Source organism: Anabas testudineus, chromosome 12, assembly GCF_900324465.2.
Source record: "Anabas testudineus chromosome 12, fAnaTes1.2, whole genome shotgun sequence".
Taxonomy (NCBI): domain Eukaryota; kingdom Metazoa; phylum Chordata; class Actinopteri; order Anabantiformes; family Anabantidae; genus Anabas; species Anabas testudineus.
In genome coordinates this window covers 12712965-12731190 of record NC_046621.1, presented here as the reverse complement: position 1 = coordinate 12731190, position 18226 = coordinate 12712965, and the positions used below count along the sequence as shown (strand labels likewise).

The 18226-nt window shown below is 43.6% G+C and overlaps 1 protein-coding gene across 1 annotated transcript; it reads right to left on the bottom strand.

Moving 5' to 3' along the window:
• Positions 1–381: 381 nt before the first annotated feature.
• Positions 382–12506, bottom strand: si:ch211-195o20.7 (cytospin-A). The gene is made up of 12 exons (XM_026356107.2): positions 12192–12506; positions 11472–11605; positions 9314–9925; positions 9043–9095; positions 4175–4722; positions 3751–3847; positions 3571–3637; positions 2865–2925; positions 2509–2605; positions 2215–2331; positions 2068–2127; positions 382–1938 (listed from the first exon to the last, which is right to left on the bottom strand). Exons 2-12 carry the CDS (start codon positions 11509–11511, stop codon positions 1849–1851), a joined length of 1842 nt encoding a protein of 613 aa, XP_026211892.1. The 5' UTR covers positions 11512–11605; positions 12192–12506; the 3' UTR covers positions 382–1848.
• Positions 12507–18226: the final 5720 nt, after the last annotated feature.

The following is an 18226-nucleotide window of genomic DNA, read 5'->3' as shown; positions in this document are numbered from 1 at the left end:
ACTGGAACACATATGGCACGTTTGCCCTGTGTGACACTAAAATACAGATTAGTTTGTAGCAAAAATAGCAGCGTGGAGGAAAATAGCTGCCATTCAGAGGCAAGGAATCAAACATTATGGCGACCATGATCACTGAGGCACAATAAAAGACAGTGTTCGCTCATCCTTACCAGCAGGTGGCAGTAGAGTCAAGTATAAACCATCAGTTTTTAAACTGAAATCTTTGCAAATGAGGACTTAAACCAACCCAGAATATCTGGGATTTCTTAAATCATAAGCGTTTTGTCCCGTCTTTCATCGACAGCTGCTAAATGTGCTCATCAACCTTTTTTTGGAAATGAATTAAAAGTCACATGGTTACAAATAAGACCCACAAATGACTGTTTGCATGATATTAACAATTTATTTCTTTGGGTTTATTTTACACATATAGTTGCATATAAACAAGTTTTACAATAAAATGGTGTGTTTGACATGAAGGTCTTTGGCAAAATCTCAGCTTCAAACATGTCATAGCAATGCTATTATTTTATTTCTCAGTACTGGTGTAGCATGAAGGTGGGCTGGAGTGACGCGACGTGATGTTGAAACTGGGACGCGCTTTCCTGTGTGGGCTTGTGCCGTTTCGACATCGCGTCACGTCACTCAAGTTTTGCTCCATGTCACTCCTGTAAAGCACGTCCCGTGGAGCACCCACACAGCACCCTTATGATAACATGGAGGCACTTTAAAGATTTTGATCATTGCCAAACAGCGACTGCAATCTTCTTACTGGTCCGCAGCCTTCATACTCAATGGCAACCGAACTCTTTACAAGACTACAGCAGTTCAGTCCAATCTGCACTGTACATCATTACATTCAACAAAGTGCTGACAAAAGTGCATATTTATAGAGTGCTAAAAGGGCCAGGGAGAAGAGTTACCTCTGCAAGGCGTCACACACTAGGTTAAAAGGCGTCCCCTTTTGGCTGATAAAACATATGATGAAGGGCGTGATGTAGTACAGTCCTTTCTGCCAGTGAAGTACCAATGTGGAGACATTTAGAGGAACTGTGCCTGTGCATACACTCTCCTTAGACTGGTGCTTTTAAAAATATTCTATTCTTCTATTTTGTATGAAGAGGTTGTGTATCGTCAGTACTTCCCTCCTCCTCCTCCTCCTCCTCAGTTGGTTCGTTTGAGTTGTGTACTTATGGCTCAACCTTACAAATACCAACAATAAGGAATAAAATACCATCAATGGCAGCTCAGCAGTCAAACCCTTTGCTCTTTGTCCACAGCCTAGCTTTGATCAAACTACACTTTCTGACGACAAAAACGAGGCAGAGGGAATGTCAACCCGCATCACAAGGCGCAACATCAAATGTGCACGTTGTGATGAAACGGGGCAAAGACAGCTAAACAGGAAAGATTTTCATCCAGTGTTGCAAACACATCTGCTCGGCTGAGAAATGTTCATTGCATGTAAACACAAGGCATACTTGATACTGGATTGAATGCAGTACAAGTACTTAAAACATTTTAAGTATATTCAATGCACAAAAAATGTCCTCTCTCTTGCCTGAGTAAGTCACAGTAAAAATGGAACAGAAACAACCCTTCAGTTGTGGAAGCTTCTTGCCATTGTTATTGATCCTAATCCTGCACCTTTACGTCAAGCTAAATATTATTTCATTGCCAGAAATTCACTGTAGATTAGGATGTTATTTCTCACAAAGATGGAACATCAGTGTGTCCGGTATCCAGACAGTCAGTAAAGATATAGCATTGTATTCACAGAGCCATCATTATAAACAATTTAAAGTGTTAGACCTGCACTACAGGACTGTCTGTCAGCTCCTCCAGGGTTTACATCTCAAAGTGACGGTACATGCTCTCCACGTAGCTCAGCACCCTTTGCCAGTCTGGACCGCCCGCTCGTAACATCTCCTCAAGTGTCTGTAGGAAGATTTCAACCAAATTCATAAGCTCAACACAAACACAATCTAGTCTGTCTGTTTTCAGACAAGTGAAAAGAGGCTTAGCTGGGAAATGATTAATTTGATTGGTTAAGACACTGAGGCTTACCAGGGTTTGTGCTATCCCAACACTCTCGCCTGTTTTGAATGCCAGACTGAGATTCTCCCTCTACAGAACAAAAAAAGAAGAATCTATAAGTTGAACCCCATAAATCACTTGATCCCATACATTACAGACACAAGGCACACTTCCCACCTTGTTCTCCAGAGTAAGAGTGCTGTAAGGGATGTGCGAGGGGAGGTAGCTGTGGTAGACCGCACAGAATGCAAGACCATCGACCCAGCTGCTGCTGAAGTTGGTGATGTCAATGTTCTGACAAACAAAGGGGAACGGGATTCAGTTGAAATGCACGATGCCATGGTAAAAGTAGAGTACAACAAAATAATTGAAATTAATAATATAACATCATTCTTTTACACATATTTTAAAAGTACATTTGCCATTAAAACATCACCTAGTTCAGAAACATGTAAACATGTCCAGCATCACCTTATAGCCTTGGGTTTGGCTCTGACACCAGCGGAGCAGCGAGTTTCTTTTAGAGCCTCCATGACGACGCAGCAGCAAGTTGAAACCATCCTGGGACCTGAGAAAAAGCAGGAAACAAACTGCTGAAGGCCCCCGTTAACACAATAGATGTTGTCATTGTGCATTTGTTCATTTGTTTTTTGAAAATAAAATGTAATTATTGCACGGCCTCAGGTAAGAGGGATGTTTTCTTCCAAAAACAGCGTTTAACTTCATGAGTTCAGTAGATAAATGGACTTGGGTCAAAACAACCAAATCTGTTTACACAATATGTAAATCATTCATTTGTATGCATTTGTGTGCGTGGGTGGGCTCACTTGGTTGGGGGCAACTCATTGAGGGCAGAGTTGTACTTGTTTAGAGACTCTTCACGTTTCCCTGAAATGAAAAGACAAGCGGCAAAGCTGCATTATGTAACAGCAAGTTATGATGTACAACACAAAACCCATCTGCATACAGCATTCAAACAAAACAAAGCAGAATAAATATCAATTACAAATAATGGAATGACAAATATATTTGCAAGCAATTGCTTAAATTGATTACGCACACGGCAACAGAGCAACATTAGCATTAATATGTCCTTTGATTGCCTTGTAGGTGCTACAGTACTTCCAGCCATTACCAGCCCCAGCTTGTACCTAATTTAGATAAGGTGCAGATAATTAAAGTCTATCAAATATGCTAACGCTTCCCCTCGATAAGAAACTCGTAAAACAATGTTTAATCTTCACTTGTACTTCCTAACAGTCGTCTTGCTTCACTGTCCTTGTGTGCACCTTGCCACTCCTTGGCATGCTACAGTCACCAACTGTCATTCTTGCGTATCTTTGTGTGCACGCGCAATGCAAACCAAACAGGGATCCACTTGCAAAAACACGGCTCCACAGCACGGCTGCTAGTCGATAACTCAACATGATGTCTTTAACCATTTTAAGATAAGATAAAACAGGAGCAGTGAAAAAGAACTATATCGAAAACACAAGCATACTGCGGGGACACAGTGAACAGACACACACACACCTGTATCAATACTTGACCTGCTGTCTAGCCAATCCAGACTTCTTCGGCCTCTTAGTTGCCCCAAGGTCTTGAAAACAAAAGATTTGACTTCAGTAAATTATATTATATTATATTATATGCACAAAAACACTCCGTTATACTTAATCAATTGCGAATGTGTGTGTATCTGACGTGTCTCACTTTGTTCGTGGGTCCAACTGTTGTTGCAGCATTGAACTGGGACGTCCCATTCTGAATGGTGGGGGAGTCTGAGGAAGCAGGTAATCTGGAGAGGCTTCTATAACGACACATTACATAGCAAGGAGAAACATGATGACCTTAACCACCCACTTCTAATGGTGTTTTAAGGAAACTATTCCACTGTTCCAACTGTTTTGTCCTCAAGTGGCCCTGCGAAGGTTTGTGGATTGAGAATGACACATTCAACAGAAACCATCGTGGTCATGGTCCTGACCAAATTTGGTAACTGTCCACTTTTGCTAATTACAAGAATGCGTGTAACCCTCCATCTGCACATACTGTTGTTTGCATGATGAGTTACAGAAATACTATTTGTTTTATTATCTTTATAATAATAATAGTTGAAGGATAAACAGTTTCTCACCTTGATCTCTCTGTGGTTACTGTCTTCGGTGTCTCAACAGATCGCACCTCGCCACCACCCCTATCCTCATTGGTCACGTTTCTCAGGTAACGTTTAGTCACACTCCTACAGTCTGTTCTCGCCTCCTCGCTGACAACATTCTTTGCTGTCACTTCGTTTTGACTCCTACTGTCTGTCCCTTCTCGTCCCAACCTGTACACCACCCTCTCCCTGCCCCTCTGAGTCACTTCTTTGCTGTCAGAGTTGTCGGTTGAGTCTCCGTTGGGCCTTTCTGGTTCCTGACATGGACCTTGGGGAACAGTTTTGCCTTGTGTATTGGTGAGAGTAGCCAGTCTCTGCCTGCTCTGCCTCAACTCCCCTCTCAGGGTGACCAGTTGCATATCAGCCTCCTTCTGTCTCTGCTGGGCAACAGCTAGTTCCTTTTTAACGCCCTCATGGGATGTTCGGAGCCCCGTCAGCTCTTCTTCAGCCTCAGCTCTCAGGCGGTCAGCCACTGACACCGCCACCTGGAGGTCTGCCTGGAATTGCAGCCATTCCCCACGCTCCGTCTGGAAAAGAAACAGATTACAAATAGCACAATTATTATAGAGGAAAAAGTTAATCTGATGATTTTTACATGAAAATAAACATGCACTGATATTTGTATTGCTTTGTCCTTTAAAGATCATTCAAAATTTTTTTTAAGTCAAGCTGCTGCATCGACTACATCTAAAAATACAGAGGCCTAAAACTGGTAGTTTTAAACCAAAACTTGATCTGACTGCCAAAAGCAAATATAGCTGAAGCCACAGCAGACAATAACTATAATCAAGAGAACAATCCAATATCCATTTGAGCCTCATTAGGAGACAACAAGTTGAACAGAGCTGAACAGCACACAACAAGCAGAGCTGGTCTCTCTACTGAGGAATAACTGAATCGAGAGCCAAACAAATGACTTTATTCCTCTGAATTCTTTACACAGGTCCTCTAAAGACAAAAATAGAATATGTGCTCAGTGTTTAAAGAAGAGAGATCCCTAACAAGTTTGGACACAGGCAGGAAAAAAATGATTTAAGCAACATTTTAGGAGCTGTGCCAAGAATTTCATTGTGAAACTGCCTTTTGTGTCACCGTGGCTCAATAGGTATATTCATTGTTATCCACTGTTAGCCATTTGAAACTGCTGCACCAGTTACGTAATAAACTTGTTCTGAAATGAGTCTGTTTCATATCTATGAAAAGTAAGTGGCTGGGGTAGATAAAGTTTTCATTCTCTGAGAGTCTCGTTGCCTCAGACGTGCACACAAACACTGCCCCCAGACATCAAAAGAAGAACCAATGCAGCCAAGAGGTAAACGATACCAGAGCCTTAAAAAAATGTTAAGCAGCCATCATCATAAAAAAAAAAAGTGGGAATGTGAAAAAAGGAAACGGGGAGAGGTTGAAATCGCACACAGACTTTAAGCAGGCAGGACACAGACTATGGAGTAATGTAAACCAGAGTGGTGTGAGGGAGTGCTGAGAGGTGGAGGGACTGGGGAGGATGGTAATTAGATGAAGAATGGATGGAGATGTGGAGGCGGAGGAGATGACATATGAGCCAAGTCGCTCCCTCATCTGACCAGTGACTCAAGACCACAGCTGGACCCGATTACAGGATGGATGTGTGCGCGCACACACACACACACACACACACACACACACACATCACATCACATCACATCACATTTCTTTCCACACCTCCCTTATTCTTTTACTTCACCACCAAACCACACTGTGGTTTTGGTTTTCTCACACAGATCCACAAATTCAGGGTATGTTGGAGATCTCTCTCTCTCTCTCTAACTGGCTACATGTGCCAGCTGAAGAGCTAAAATGCCCACTTGGTTTTGAAGGCTTTTGTCTTTGTTATCTGAATGTGGACACTGCAACTGGAGCATGTCTGTTAAAGGAAACAGGAAGCGGCGCTCCTCGGTTCTCACCGAGATAAGGGTGTGGACTGTCAGTCTTAAGACACACACACACACACACACACACACACACACACACACACACACACACACACACACACACACACACACACACACACACACACACACACACACACACACACACACACACACACACACACACTCGCTCAGCCTCTCAAGATGTGACCTAGTGCCCCACTGCAAGACCAGATGTGGTATCCAGCATTTACAGACACACACGCACGCACGCACGCACACAGATACACTAGTTATCTATACTCTTGATGTACATTTGATTACCTCATAATTCCTGGAAAGGATCCAGGACACTTGGGAGGTTTTGTAGTGTGTGTGTCCTAATCATTTGTCTCCAGATCGCCTCCACACCACAGCTTTCTAACACATACTTGGGGAAACATTGCGACTCTGTAATGGCTCCTCTCTCCAGCTTTCCTCATCAACACCGTCACATCTACTGAGGGCGTTTCTAGCAGTCGCACATACAGTATAAATGCAAATTGAACACAGAATGGAAACGAGCCTCATCTGTCAATCCTCCCAAATACCCTAAATCCTCATTCTGTATGTGAATGACAGCCTTCAAGGCCCCCAGATACAGGGTTTTTCTTTCTTTTTTGACCTAGTGAGGAGAAAAAAGGAGCAGAGGGAAGCTGGAAATCATTCCTCAGAATCTCCGGCAGTGTTCACCTGGAACTGATTCAGAGCGACTGTCTCCGGGGGGGAGGGGGGCACAAAACAGAAAATCCACCTACCCACAGTCGAGACATGAATGGAGCGTTTTCCTTTTTGTTGGTTAAGACAATTGATAACTGCTAGTGCACATAAGCACAGACAGATGCTACATTGAATAACATCCTTAACATTTCACTGCATGTGGGAAATCGTGGCTTCCTTTCAGTTTAACTAAAGTGCATCGGAAATGAATTAAGACTGCTGGATGGCCAAAATTAGAAAGGCTGAAGCGTTTGAGAGAGTGGGGATAAAAACAGACGAGAGGGTGCACAGGAGAGGCTTAGCTGACAGAATGTGAGGGAGAAGAATCATGGCTGCTTGAATTACATGCAAGAAAAACAAGAGGCCAGGGCTGAAGAGAAAAAGGCCTGAGTGAGTTGGAGGTCAGATGAAAAGACAGATGGAAGGGGAAGAACTTACCAGAAGGAGAGGAAGTGCGATAGAGGAGGGATGAGGATAAGACAGAGAGGGGAAGGGAAGAACTGGAGGAGCACTGCAGCTAAAATTGGAGAGCAATTGTTTTGAGTTCTTGTGCTCAGGGAGGAACGGTCAAGCTCTCTGATGGAGAAAGAATGAGGGAATGAAGCAAAGGCGGAGAGGCACAGCAAGGGAGGGAGGGCGAAAAGGGGGGAGGCTTCCCTACAGAGCGAACTGTACTCGCAGAGCCTTTCAGCATTTCAGTCTATGCGTTTGTGCAGCATTTCTCACGTGCAGCACACGGACACATGGCAGTCGGTCAATGCGAGCTGCAGCCTCCCCCTTCCACCCTTCAGCACCACCTCTTCAGCAGAGAGCACAAAACAAAACAAGTTTTTGTCTCCCGAACAGCCGAATGTTAACCCCATCCTCCGCACTGCACTCCCCTTCTCCGGCTCTCTGCTAAAAGGCTCCCAGGACAGCAGAGCAGACTGAGAGAGTTCATAAAGTTTGAGCTTTACTGGCTTATATTGCCCAACTGAGGGCCCATGTAAACAAAGTGTTGGATTGCTCCTATGTTTAATACATGGGTACCTCTCAATACTATACCACAGTATGCCTGAGGTTTAGCTGGCCTGTGCAGTGCTTATATTTCCAGGCCCCTGACTGGGACATGGGAAAACAGTAGACAGGGAGAGGAAGGAGGGATTGAGTATCAAGCAGAGGAAGAGGTGACACCGTGGGATATTACTAATTATCAAAGGAGCACTTTCTTATTAGATAACACGACTGGAATGATTAAAAACACACAGCGAAACAAAACAAGAATAAGTGAGGATATTCACAGAAGGAAGAATGGAGGGAACGGCCGAGTGATAGGGTTGAGAGAGGCGAGCTGTCACACACTGGGAGCCTCTGGCTACAATCCTCATAAGGGAGGGTCAGGAATTGGAATGAACAGGAAATTACCGCAGAATATCACCATCCTCATAAGAGTATGAAACGCCTGAGCCACTGGAGTGTGGAATGTCTGCACAACTTTAATCCTATCGTACATGGCTGATTCAACTTTAGGTTTGTGGAATCTTCATAATCCACAATTTTAAATCCATAACTTCAAGGATCCATAAATCTCTAAGTTCTTTCAAGAATGATTTTCTATTATTAAAAAAAAAAAATAGAAACAGCCACCATTCAGTATAGAAAACTTTCTAAACAACTCCAGCAACGAGGAAAAATAGACAGAAGATAATAGCAACAATTTTTTCTCCTCTGAGCCGCTCAGGAGAGCCAGAGGGCAGGAAAAGCTCCATTAGCTGAGCTGGAGCTCCCAAAGGGCAAAGCGATGCCTATTCCAGGTCCTATCGTGTTGGGGAGAGTGAAGTCTGACAGGGTGTGTTCTGGTGTTATCTCTGGATGAAAGGACAAAACTATGCCGATTTATCTACACTGAAGTGTGTGACTTCCTGTTTACATGGGTGTACGTACTTAGCCACATCGCAAAAAATGTACTGCATGATACTCAAAGTATTTCTAAATGAACACAGGCAGTCTTTAAATGGCGGAGGTGTTCTTCTTGCCAATATTGTCTTTCGTTAAGCTTGTCACTTTTGACTACTCTTGAAAGTCTCAGTAATATACAGACAAAGTAAAGTAAGCTTTAGCTTTTGGGGTTGAGAAAATAAATAAGCATTTGTGCAAATACAGAACATGCTGACTGGACAGTGGCTACAGGCTACATCTCACCTGTAAAGTACTCTTTAAATTCTTCACTTCTAACAGCAGATGCTTCAGTACCTCTGAGGGAAGGAAGGAAACAAACATGTCAGAAGACCTCACATGCATCTCAAACATGTCAAATGTCAAGGAATTGAATTTTGCCCTAAAGCAGGGAAATGTTCTTCCAGGGCTGATTATTATTTATCTGCAGTATATAAAGTATGTGCAGGAAAAATGAAATCTAATAGACAATAAAAATGGAAACACTAGTACTATGAAAACGTGTCTCTGCTCTTGCCTGTTGTGTGCATGGACCCATCCTGACTGGTGGAAATACCCAGTGCTGTCCTACACTCCTCCAGCAGCTTCTCCAGTTCCTCACGGCTGTCCCCAGCTTCATGACCCGGTAGTAAAGACTGACTCAGACCACTGTCCCTTTCTCTCCAGTTCTGCCCAGAGGAGCTTCCCACCACAGGTGAGGTGCTGCACAGAGTAGAGGTGCACTTTGTGGGGCTCACAGTCACGGTCTTCTCCTGGGAGACTGAAGTATTCGGAGTAGAGGTAGGAGGACCCCCATTCCTCTCCAAAGTAGCCTGTCCTTTAACCACGGTGGTTCCTGGCTTGTTGGGCACCACGTTAACTCCGGGGCCAATGGTGGTATTGATTGAGCCGAGTGGTGGATGAGGCCTCCAGTCAGGGGTGGGACTGGAACTGCAGGGAGAGGCTGGGTTTGTGCTTGACTGTGGTTTCTTCCCCATGGACGTACTGACTGGGACTAGAGGTGGGGGCGACGCCGGGGCAGCATGGAGAGGTTTAGGCGAGGAATGATTAAGGCGCTGGGGGACATCAGGCATGAAAGCATCACTCTGTGGAGAAGCAGGAGGAGTGTGGAAACTCTCTCCATGGGAGCCTAAAGAAAAGAAAAATCATTTTCAGATTAAATCCCATCTCATTATAATATCCATTCCCAGTGTTTGTGCACTGGAGATTTTAAGTTTCCACCTCACACATGGGTAAAATGCATACTGTGCTAAAAATGGCTTCCAATGCACAACTAAAACTGAGACCTAAGGTGAACATATGGTCGAGCATTGGTCCATCTTCAGCAAATGAAAGTGAAAACAGCTTCCAAGTGTCAAATTCTGCACACACATCATTATGTGAAGACAGGGGATTTCTTTAAGTTCTGACTAACTGTGAGACACACAAAAACAAAACTGGAAGCCCTGACTGGACGACTCAGTCGTGAAGAGTCGAGCGGTCACTAGTTTGGCATGTTGAGACAGATGCACAAAGAAAAACATACATCGCCCACAAAACATCCAGCCGTGGCCCAGGAGATGAATGCTCCAATAGAAAGACATTCCTGTTGGACTGCTCATCCACAGTGTTCCTGAGACATTCATTCTCACAGGACTAGACTTTTCAGGAGTCTATCACAAATACATTTCCAAACTTGACACAGTAACTGATTTTTACTTTGCGGCACATCATTCCTTGCCCATCTCATCGTGCCACAACTAACAACTTATCAAGCCATGAGAGGCACTGGACATCGTGTCTCCTTCTCTTTCCTTCTTTGCCTTGTTTGGACAAAAAGTCCCGCCGCTAGCAAAATAAATGTGCTTTTTTTTTTTCTTTTTCTTCTTAAGTGATGTAAGAGCAGCGGTTAAACATTTGCAAAGTTATGCACCACCTGCTGTAAGGCCAAATCACTGGACAAGAATGACAGGCTTGTCTAATAACTTTCTCATGCCACCCCTGCTTTTTATTTCTTCATTCCAAACCCTAATGTGCTCGTCCAACCATGGGTGGCAGATTGACTGAATGGGAGTGTGTGTGTGTGTGTGTGTGTGTGTGTGTGCGCGCGCGCGCGTGCATCCATTCAGGTCCATGTGTGTGTCTGATAGCATTAGCCTTCCTATGATTAATCCGCTGCCCTTGTGCTGAGCCGGGGAATTCTGCCGATTCATCACAGCTGGCCCGGCGGGGCCAGAACGAATCACACAGGGACGCGAGGAGAATGACCACTCACTGAGCAACACACAGGAGGGCTGCCAAGATTCCTCCTGCCACTCAGCACACATACACACAGCCTTTCCACTTGCTTCTCCTTTTGTTACTTTCAGCTTCCTGATTACCCCTCATCCACCCTCTCCTTTCACAGGATTACACTGTGGCATGCTCACTCTCGCTGGATCTCTCCTCTTTTTCCTCTCCACTATGCTCCTTCTGTAAAACAGAGCCTTGAAGTGTGCTCGCTTTATTCTCAATTATTCTCTAAACATAAGTTAACACACACACACATTCACACACAGAGCCAGGCGTTTGTGAAAAGTGTTTGAAATCCATTTCAGAACGCAGCGATAGAAGATTTAACAGAACCAGCTCAGTACTAGAGATCAGGAAAAAGTGCAGGCTGATTAGTATGTGTGTGTGTGTGTGTGTTGACGTACCTGTGGGTCCGTGGTTGTCCTTGCTGGAAAAGTTGCCCATACTGCAGTAATGGGGCTTGGGCCACTGATGCAGCCCTGCAGGTGCTTGTTCCTCTTTCACTCAGCCCAAACCAAACTGGCACTGTGGAGGTGACCTACACACAGACACACACACACACACACACACACACAAACACACACAAACACACACACACGTCCAGTAAATTGATGAATGGATTCAGAAATAATAAGAGTGACTGCATTTCCTTGACTTGATTCCTTTCAAGTCGAAAGGAAACTCAAGGAGTGTACAGTGAGCTCACTCTGCTCATTTGAATCGTAAGGAAATCAGTGTCCAACACAACCGAGGCCCAAAAAATCCAGGTGAGGCAAAAGCAGAACACTGACACAGGACAAAGCTGTTGACAAATCCGTTTTAAATGCATCTGAATAACGCGCACACATGGGGAACGCGAAAGAACCTAGAACAAGCACATTACGCGTCATCGAAACATCTAAACTAGTCCAAAGCTGCAGCTCAGATGTAAAAATCTTGACTAAAAACGTATCATTCAGTTTTGACGCCACACTATTCGACGCGCAAAACCTTTACGCAGAAGACCGAGTGAAGAGTGTCCAACAGTTTGAAAACACGCACTGAAAAATGTTACAGCAGTTTTCACCAGCCAGGTTAAAACCCCACGACTTCACTAGGAGTATCAATAAAAGGTTGATACAAACCGTTTGAAGCCCACGAACAAATCCCCAAATGCTGTTGTTCTGGATTGTGAGTGAACTCTTCTTCACGCTTTGCTTCCACCAGGCGCGCTGCCCCGGTGTGTCTTCACGCAGCAGAGGAGACGGCTGCTGGAGAGGTCCTAATGCATTCCCTTTGAGCTCAGTTCAATCACGCACCATTTCCTTTTCACCAGGATACATATTTAAACGTAGAATAACTTAAATACGAACAGCAAAACAAAGAGCGAACTAACTTTGCGCAAAGTCCGGGGGCGCGGAAAACCACGGGATGTGTCCACTGGAGGGCACAGTCAGGCTGTGCTGGGAGAAACCTGTTGCCTCTGGGAGCTAGTGCCCCCTCTTCATTTATCTCTTGACTTTTCATGAAGCAGACTCTCTCCGGCTGATGACCCACTGACCCAGTGTACCAGACAGCTCCAGGCTGGAAATGTCTATTTTCTGCAGCTTTTATATAAACCTTTACTGAATAAATGTAATTTTAACTTCCCATCTGTGTGTTTGGCTCACTCAGATGAATTATAACACCACAGTTTCACTGTGACTTTGTTGACAACTGGTGTTGTTGCTGTTAGAAATATGTATTTGTGTCTAATATTGTGCTGCTTTCTAAAACAGTTTGCAGTGTATGTAAATAGCATTTTATCTGTAAGCAATTTAAAAGCTGTAACCTTTTGTTTCTATTGTATTTTTTCTGACTTCATTGCAAGTTAAATGTAAAACACTGCCTTGATGCAAAGTCTATTGTACTGTACTGAGTCTTCTACATTTTGGGACTCGCGAATAAGTAATGTAGGTTGGAGAGTTACCTTCATGACCTTCATATTAGGAAGTGAAATTACGTACTGAGGGTTTGAGTATCTGAATTCTGAAATCCACACATGAATAATTTAACAGTTCCAAAGTTGTAAAATCAGCATCTCTTTCAACCTAAGCAGCAAAACTGCACACTTTCACTAAAAACATATTTATTTCCATGTTCAAAACGAACAACTTCATCACGTATAGAAAGAATCTGACCCACAGTAGAACAGCATGTTTCCCAGATGCTTTTATTTCATACATCTTTTCCAACATCTTTTCATTGAACATCAATTATATTGCTAACAAGACAAATGTTCCTTTAATGGGCACAGCTGAACTCGAACTTGTAGACCTTCACAGATTGAAATGGATGAACACTGATGTGGGAAACTCACAGCTAACAGATTAATATTCAGATCTTTCCTGTATTTATTCCAACATCTTTGTAGATATTTTTTTTCCAGTGCACCGTCTTCATAAACTGTACAGTGCTGAAACTGGAAGTTTGCTGCAGTGAGAAGACACGCTCTCCCTCGCTGTCTGATTGAAATCAATAGGGTTTCACAGTGCCCTGTGCTCACCGTGCACCACTGCAGTATGGAGAAAATCCATCAAAACCAGCAACGTGCAATGCACAACCTCCAACCCCTGCCAGCGCCAATTTCACACTCATGGGAGTAGAGCGCCTATAACAGGCAGGTCAGTGTTAAATACTTTCAGGAGTAGCAAATGAAGATCATGCCAAATCACATATGTAGCTGAGTCTGTTCCAAAAAGCCAAGTGGAAAAAAAAAAGGTGACACCATCACAACCCCATTAAGGAACCATTTATGTGTTAGTCTAAGTGGAGAGTGAGGTGATCAGTTGTTCATTGTCTGATGCCAGTTGGAACCATTAGCTCCCTCTGCTGAGTGGATTATGACCACCGTGTTGGTGCCCTCCTGTGCTGGTATTCTGAAGGGTGACTAAAAACTCCCAACTGCTGATGCAATTTGGCAGACAGACAAGGATGGCTCTTCTGCAATGAAAAAATGGATTACAAGATCTGGCTGACATCTAAGTGATGAAACACTCAACTTTGAAGAGCAGAAGGTTACTTCCTCGACCTCCTGTCTCCTGTTTATGGAGAAATAAAACTCTTCCTTGCTTACTCCACCATCCATACTAAACAATAGAGGCAGCAAATATAAAGACAGTATACCTCTGTGCAATCCATAAGGCACAGCACGCATTCTCAACCACACTCAGTGTCTCGCCAAGTCCATTTTCACTGCCACAGGGTTGGTGTAAGCACAAATGAAAAGCACCAATCCCACTCTACTATATAATTCCATACATGACAGTGGACCAAGTGGTGGACACTGCAGGGGGAATGGTACAAAGTTGGGATGCACAGGAACTGTCTGCCTCTGTCTGACTGGCCCTCGCCTCTCTAATTCCAGATTAGGTTAATGAGTGTGTGTGTCACAAATAATTTTCCACCTGGGTTAATCTCCACTGAGGACACAGGCTTTTCCAGGAGGAATCACCATTCTACCCTGTCCACCGGCCACCCGCAGTGTCTCCGTCAGGTAAATTAGGACTCCTAATCCAAGACGGTGTACCTGGGTAAGTCTTGTTTACATGACTCAGATCTTCAGAAGAGCTGCCACTGATCAAACTCTCGAGAAGAGAATGTAACTTTTCTGAAGACAGAAAGTACCAGTCGCTGATTTGCCCACAATCTGTATTTTCCACCACTCTCTCCTGATTGACAGCTAATGCCAGACCACGGCAGCAAACGCCAAGGCTTCTTGATGGATAGCACCTGCTCCTCCTGAGAGGAAATCAATTGAAGTCATGGGGAGGGATGGGGTGCTCAAGCACTTTCACATGGCTGTCTGCCTGGGAAAGGGTGGAGGGACAGGGCACAGAGAGAGCACTGCCAGCCATCTGTGTAAAGAGGGGCACTGCCAAGCGTCAGTCCCTTTTTACACCAGGCCTCAAAAAGATTCACAATGTCTCCAAATGAAACGTGGAAGCTCGTTCAAGCCAAATTCATTCTTTTGGAAGTTCCAACATCATTACACGCTCATCCAGTCATTCATATTGCTCAGTGCCCTCTGAGTACATTGACTCTAATATTAGTGACTAATTGATACAATCCAGTATAATTGAAGCTATTTTTGTATGTATTGCACTACTCACAGTACTCCTCATTACAGCAAGGTACCAATTCCAACTTCCTGCCAACATACAGGTTCAGACAGATATCCACAAGTGCACTTCTTCAGAGAGCACATGGGCCACATTTGTGCAATGGGCCTGCATAGCTACCATCTTAGAAGTGCATAAGTGTGGCCACTAGAACTGAACCTATTATGATGGCCAACCTAATATCACAGGTTATTTTGGGGGAACTTTCTGGCCCACAAAGGAGGGAGGTGGGATCTCCTGGCGGGCACCAGCCTGGCGAGTTACATCAAGGAGGGGGGTCCTGTGGACTGCTGTGCCCACCATGCCAGCATCAGTGTGAGTGCCAGCCCACTGCAGCACTCGGGCGGAGGGCCGGTGGTAGAGAGCCAACTGCCTGGAGCTGTAGCCACACATCCCAATTCCCACAGCCCCCAGCAGCATAGCCATACCAGGCATGGTCCTCTCAGCTGGAGGCGCCACAGACACATTATGGTATGCCTGGGTCTGAAAGAAGAGGGATAACATTAGGCTGTGGTAGCAGTTGAGAAATAACGCAATGTCCTGGCAAACAAATACCAAAGGCTATGACTTGCTAAAAGTATAATACTGAGTACAATATACATAGTTATAGATCAAATTCAGGTTTAGTTTAGACCACAGCACAGGAGGACGAGTTGCTAACAAATGTTAAGCCACAATATTCTGACCTCAACCCCGCCCCATCCACACCTCCCAACAATTCCCGAGAGATTAAAAACCCATCTTCTCTCATTTAGAAAATTGCAGTCTGTCTTTTTGACAAACAACACGCTTGTCTATTTTGCGACATGGGAGATTTCCTCCGTAGACCCCTGGCAATTATAAAGAGCATAGAGGAGGAAATAATAGAAACGTCATCGTTTCTAATGGAGCTGTGTCACAGGCAGTTAAGAAGTCAATCCTGTGGCTCATTCACCCAGGTCCCATTTCCATTTACAATGCAATGGACTGTCATAGGCTTGGATTACTCCATTGTTTGTGCTAAATACCACAAAAAATGTGATTGTGTTTTATGAGCTAAAACAAAGTGCATCCTACAATTACTGAAGCAGTAGCATGGATGGTGTATATATAATATGATGGTACTGTTTTTCATCATATTGTCTCAACTGAATCCACTGAGACGCCTGACTGAGGAAATGACTGGATAATGGCAACATATAAATTAGTGAAAGCAACTTGCTGCATGCTGTTTCAGTCTATAAAACTCAGAACGTACTAGCCCAGTACCTTGCAAACAGTTTATTACATCGGTGCCTGCTCTCAGTGCTGTCAGTTATCTCCACTGCTATTTTCCTTTACTCTTTAAAGACAGTAAAGAGAGAGGATCACATGCATAGTGCAAAATTCAAATCCAAGACATAAAGAGGGTTTTCTGCCTTCTTGTTTTAACGGTCTTAAATCAAAGCAGTGTCTTGTAATGAGCTGCTGTAAAAACTTTTAATGACCAAGTACTTTATGCTGCTGTTAGTAATATACGCAGCTTTCGTGTCACTGTACATCTGAGAGTATAGCGTCTACTTGACTCAAAATCTCTCACACATGTATGACAAATTAACAGCATCACCTCATGTTGGGGATGAAATTGACAAACTAAAGTCTTCAGAACCTTTCTAACTGCTTGCTCTCACCTGCAGCAACCTGATGTAGCCCGGAGTCAGTCTTGGGAGTCTGAAAAACATTTTGAGGCTCCCCGCGGTGGTCCTGCTGCTAGATCGGGGATGAGTTAAGGGCCAGATAACACTCTGCTCCCTTTCACAAGTTCCTCTCCCTGGACTGCCAGGACGGGAAACCCTCTAACAGCAGGTATGTCTTATAGTGTGCCTTTGCTGTCTTTACATAACAGGTAGTCTGCAGGTGGTGAGTCTAATGGGATTACAGGGGCTGGCTCACAGAGGCAAAGAGGTGGATCTAAACAGAACGAAGGTTGAACGCAATGTAGAACTGGAAAACAGTTAAATTGAAAGAGTGGCTTCTTAAAATGTGGCTTCTCATGACATGTCAGCAAATTCCTTTTAGCTAATACCTTTCCAGACCATCAAGGTCCTCAACTCAGAGTGAGGTCTTATAATGAGATACCTCTGCTGATAATGTCTCTCTGTGCAGCAGAGGAATCCTCTCCAGTGGAAGCAGCCAACAATGACAATCTTATCTTCTCTGATAATTGGACCCAATTCTGTCAACGAACTCGTGACGACAAACAATCTCAATACTAGGCCATAATGCTTAAGACATGGTGCACAGTAAACACCGGGTTTTATGAATGAAAAGATACCATTCAGAAACATACTCTCAGCTCCATCATCGAACACCTTTTGAATGTCATGTTATAAAAAATAAAACTAAATTAAGAGAATAAAGTATATTATTATAAGTAATATAGTTAAAACTTTTCCAAGAAAGTCTCTACTTAAAAATATATTTATTCAGATATCAAATACAGTTTGCCGCCTTCATGTTAATGAAATATAATTAAAATTAATCTTATGAGAGAATTAACTACTTACTTTTGGCAGCTCTGCCAAACAATTAATTGTGATTTTACTAATGTGCATTAGTGAATACAGTAAACACTGACAATATAGAGTAAATTCCACTGCAGATAATAGTGTAACTTCACCACCTATAATTTTTAATAATACATAAACCAAAATATCAGACGTTGTGAACTGGTTATCAACATTTATTTAGAGTTTCCGACCACCTGATCCATGTCCAGTATTTAGCATCTTTTATCCCTGTTTCTGTCTGTTCTAATTCTTGAGGAAAATATCCTCCCTTCTGCTAAATCCTCTCCTATGTTGCTCAGCTAGTTGCAAACTGTATGTTTAAATAACACAGTGATATTTAAGAACCGAGAACCAAACACTGAGCTCAAACTACAAATTTCATTGTTTAGATGAGGGGAAACTGCAAAGCAGGCAAATTCTTTCATCTCTGAAGCCAAGCTGCTAACACCAGCGACAACCACTAGTGATTACTGCAATACTATGTTACATAAT

Excerpts from the sequence above, each read along its gene's own strand:
- si:ch211-195o20.7 (XM_026356107.2), bottom strand. The coding sequence starts at position 11,511 with ATGGGCAACTTTTCCAGCAAGGACAACCACGGACCCACAG. Across the intron at positions 9,096-9,313 it reads TGGGTCCATGCACACAACAG|AGGTACTGAAGCATCTGCTG; the intron begins GCAAGAGCAGAG and ends TCCTTCCCTCAG. Across the intron at positions 3,848-4,174 it reads GTAACCACAGAGAGATCAAG|AAGCCTCTCCAGATTACCTG; the intron begins GTGAGAAACTGT and ends GTGTCGTTATAG.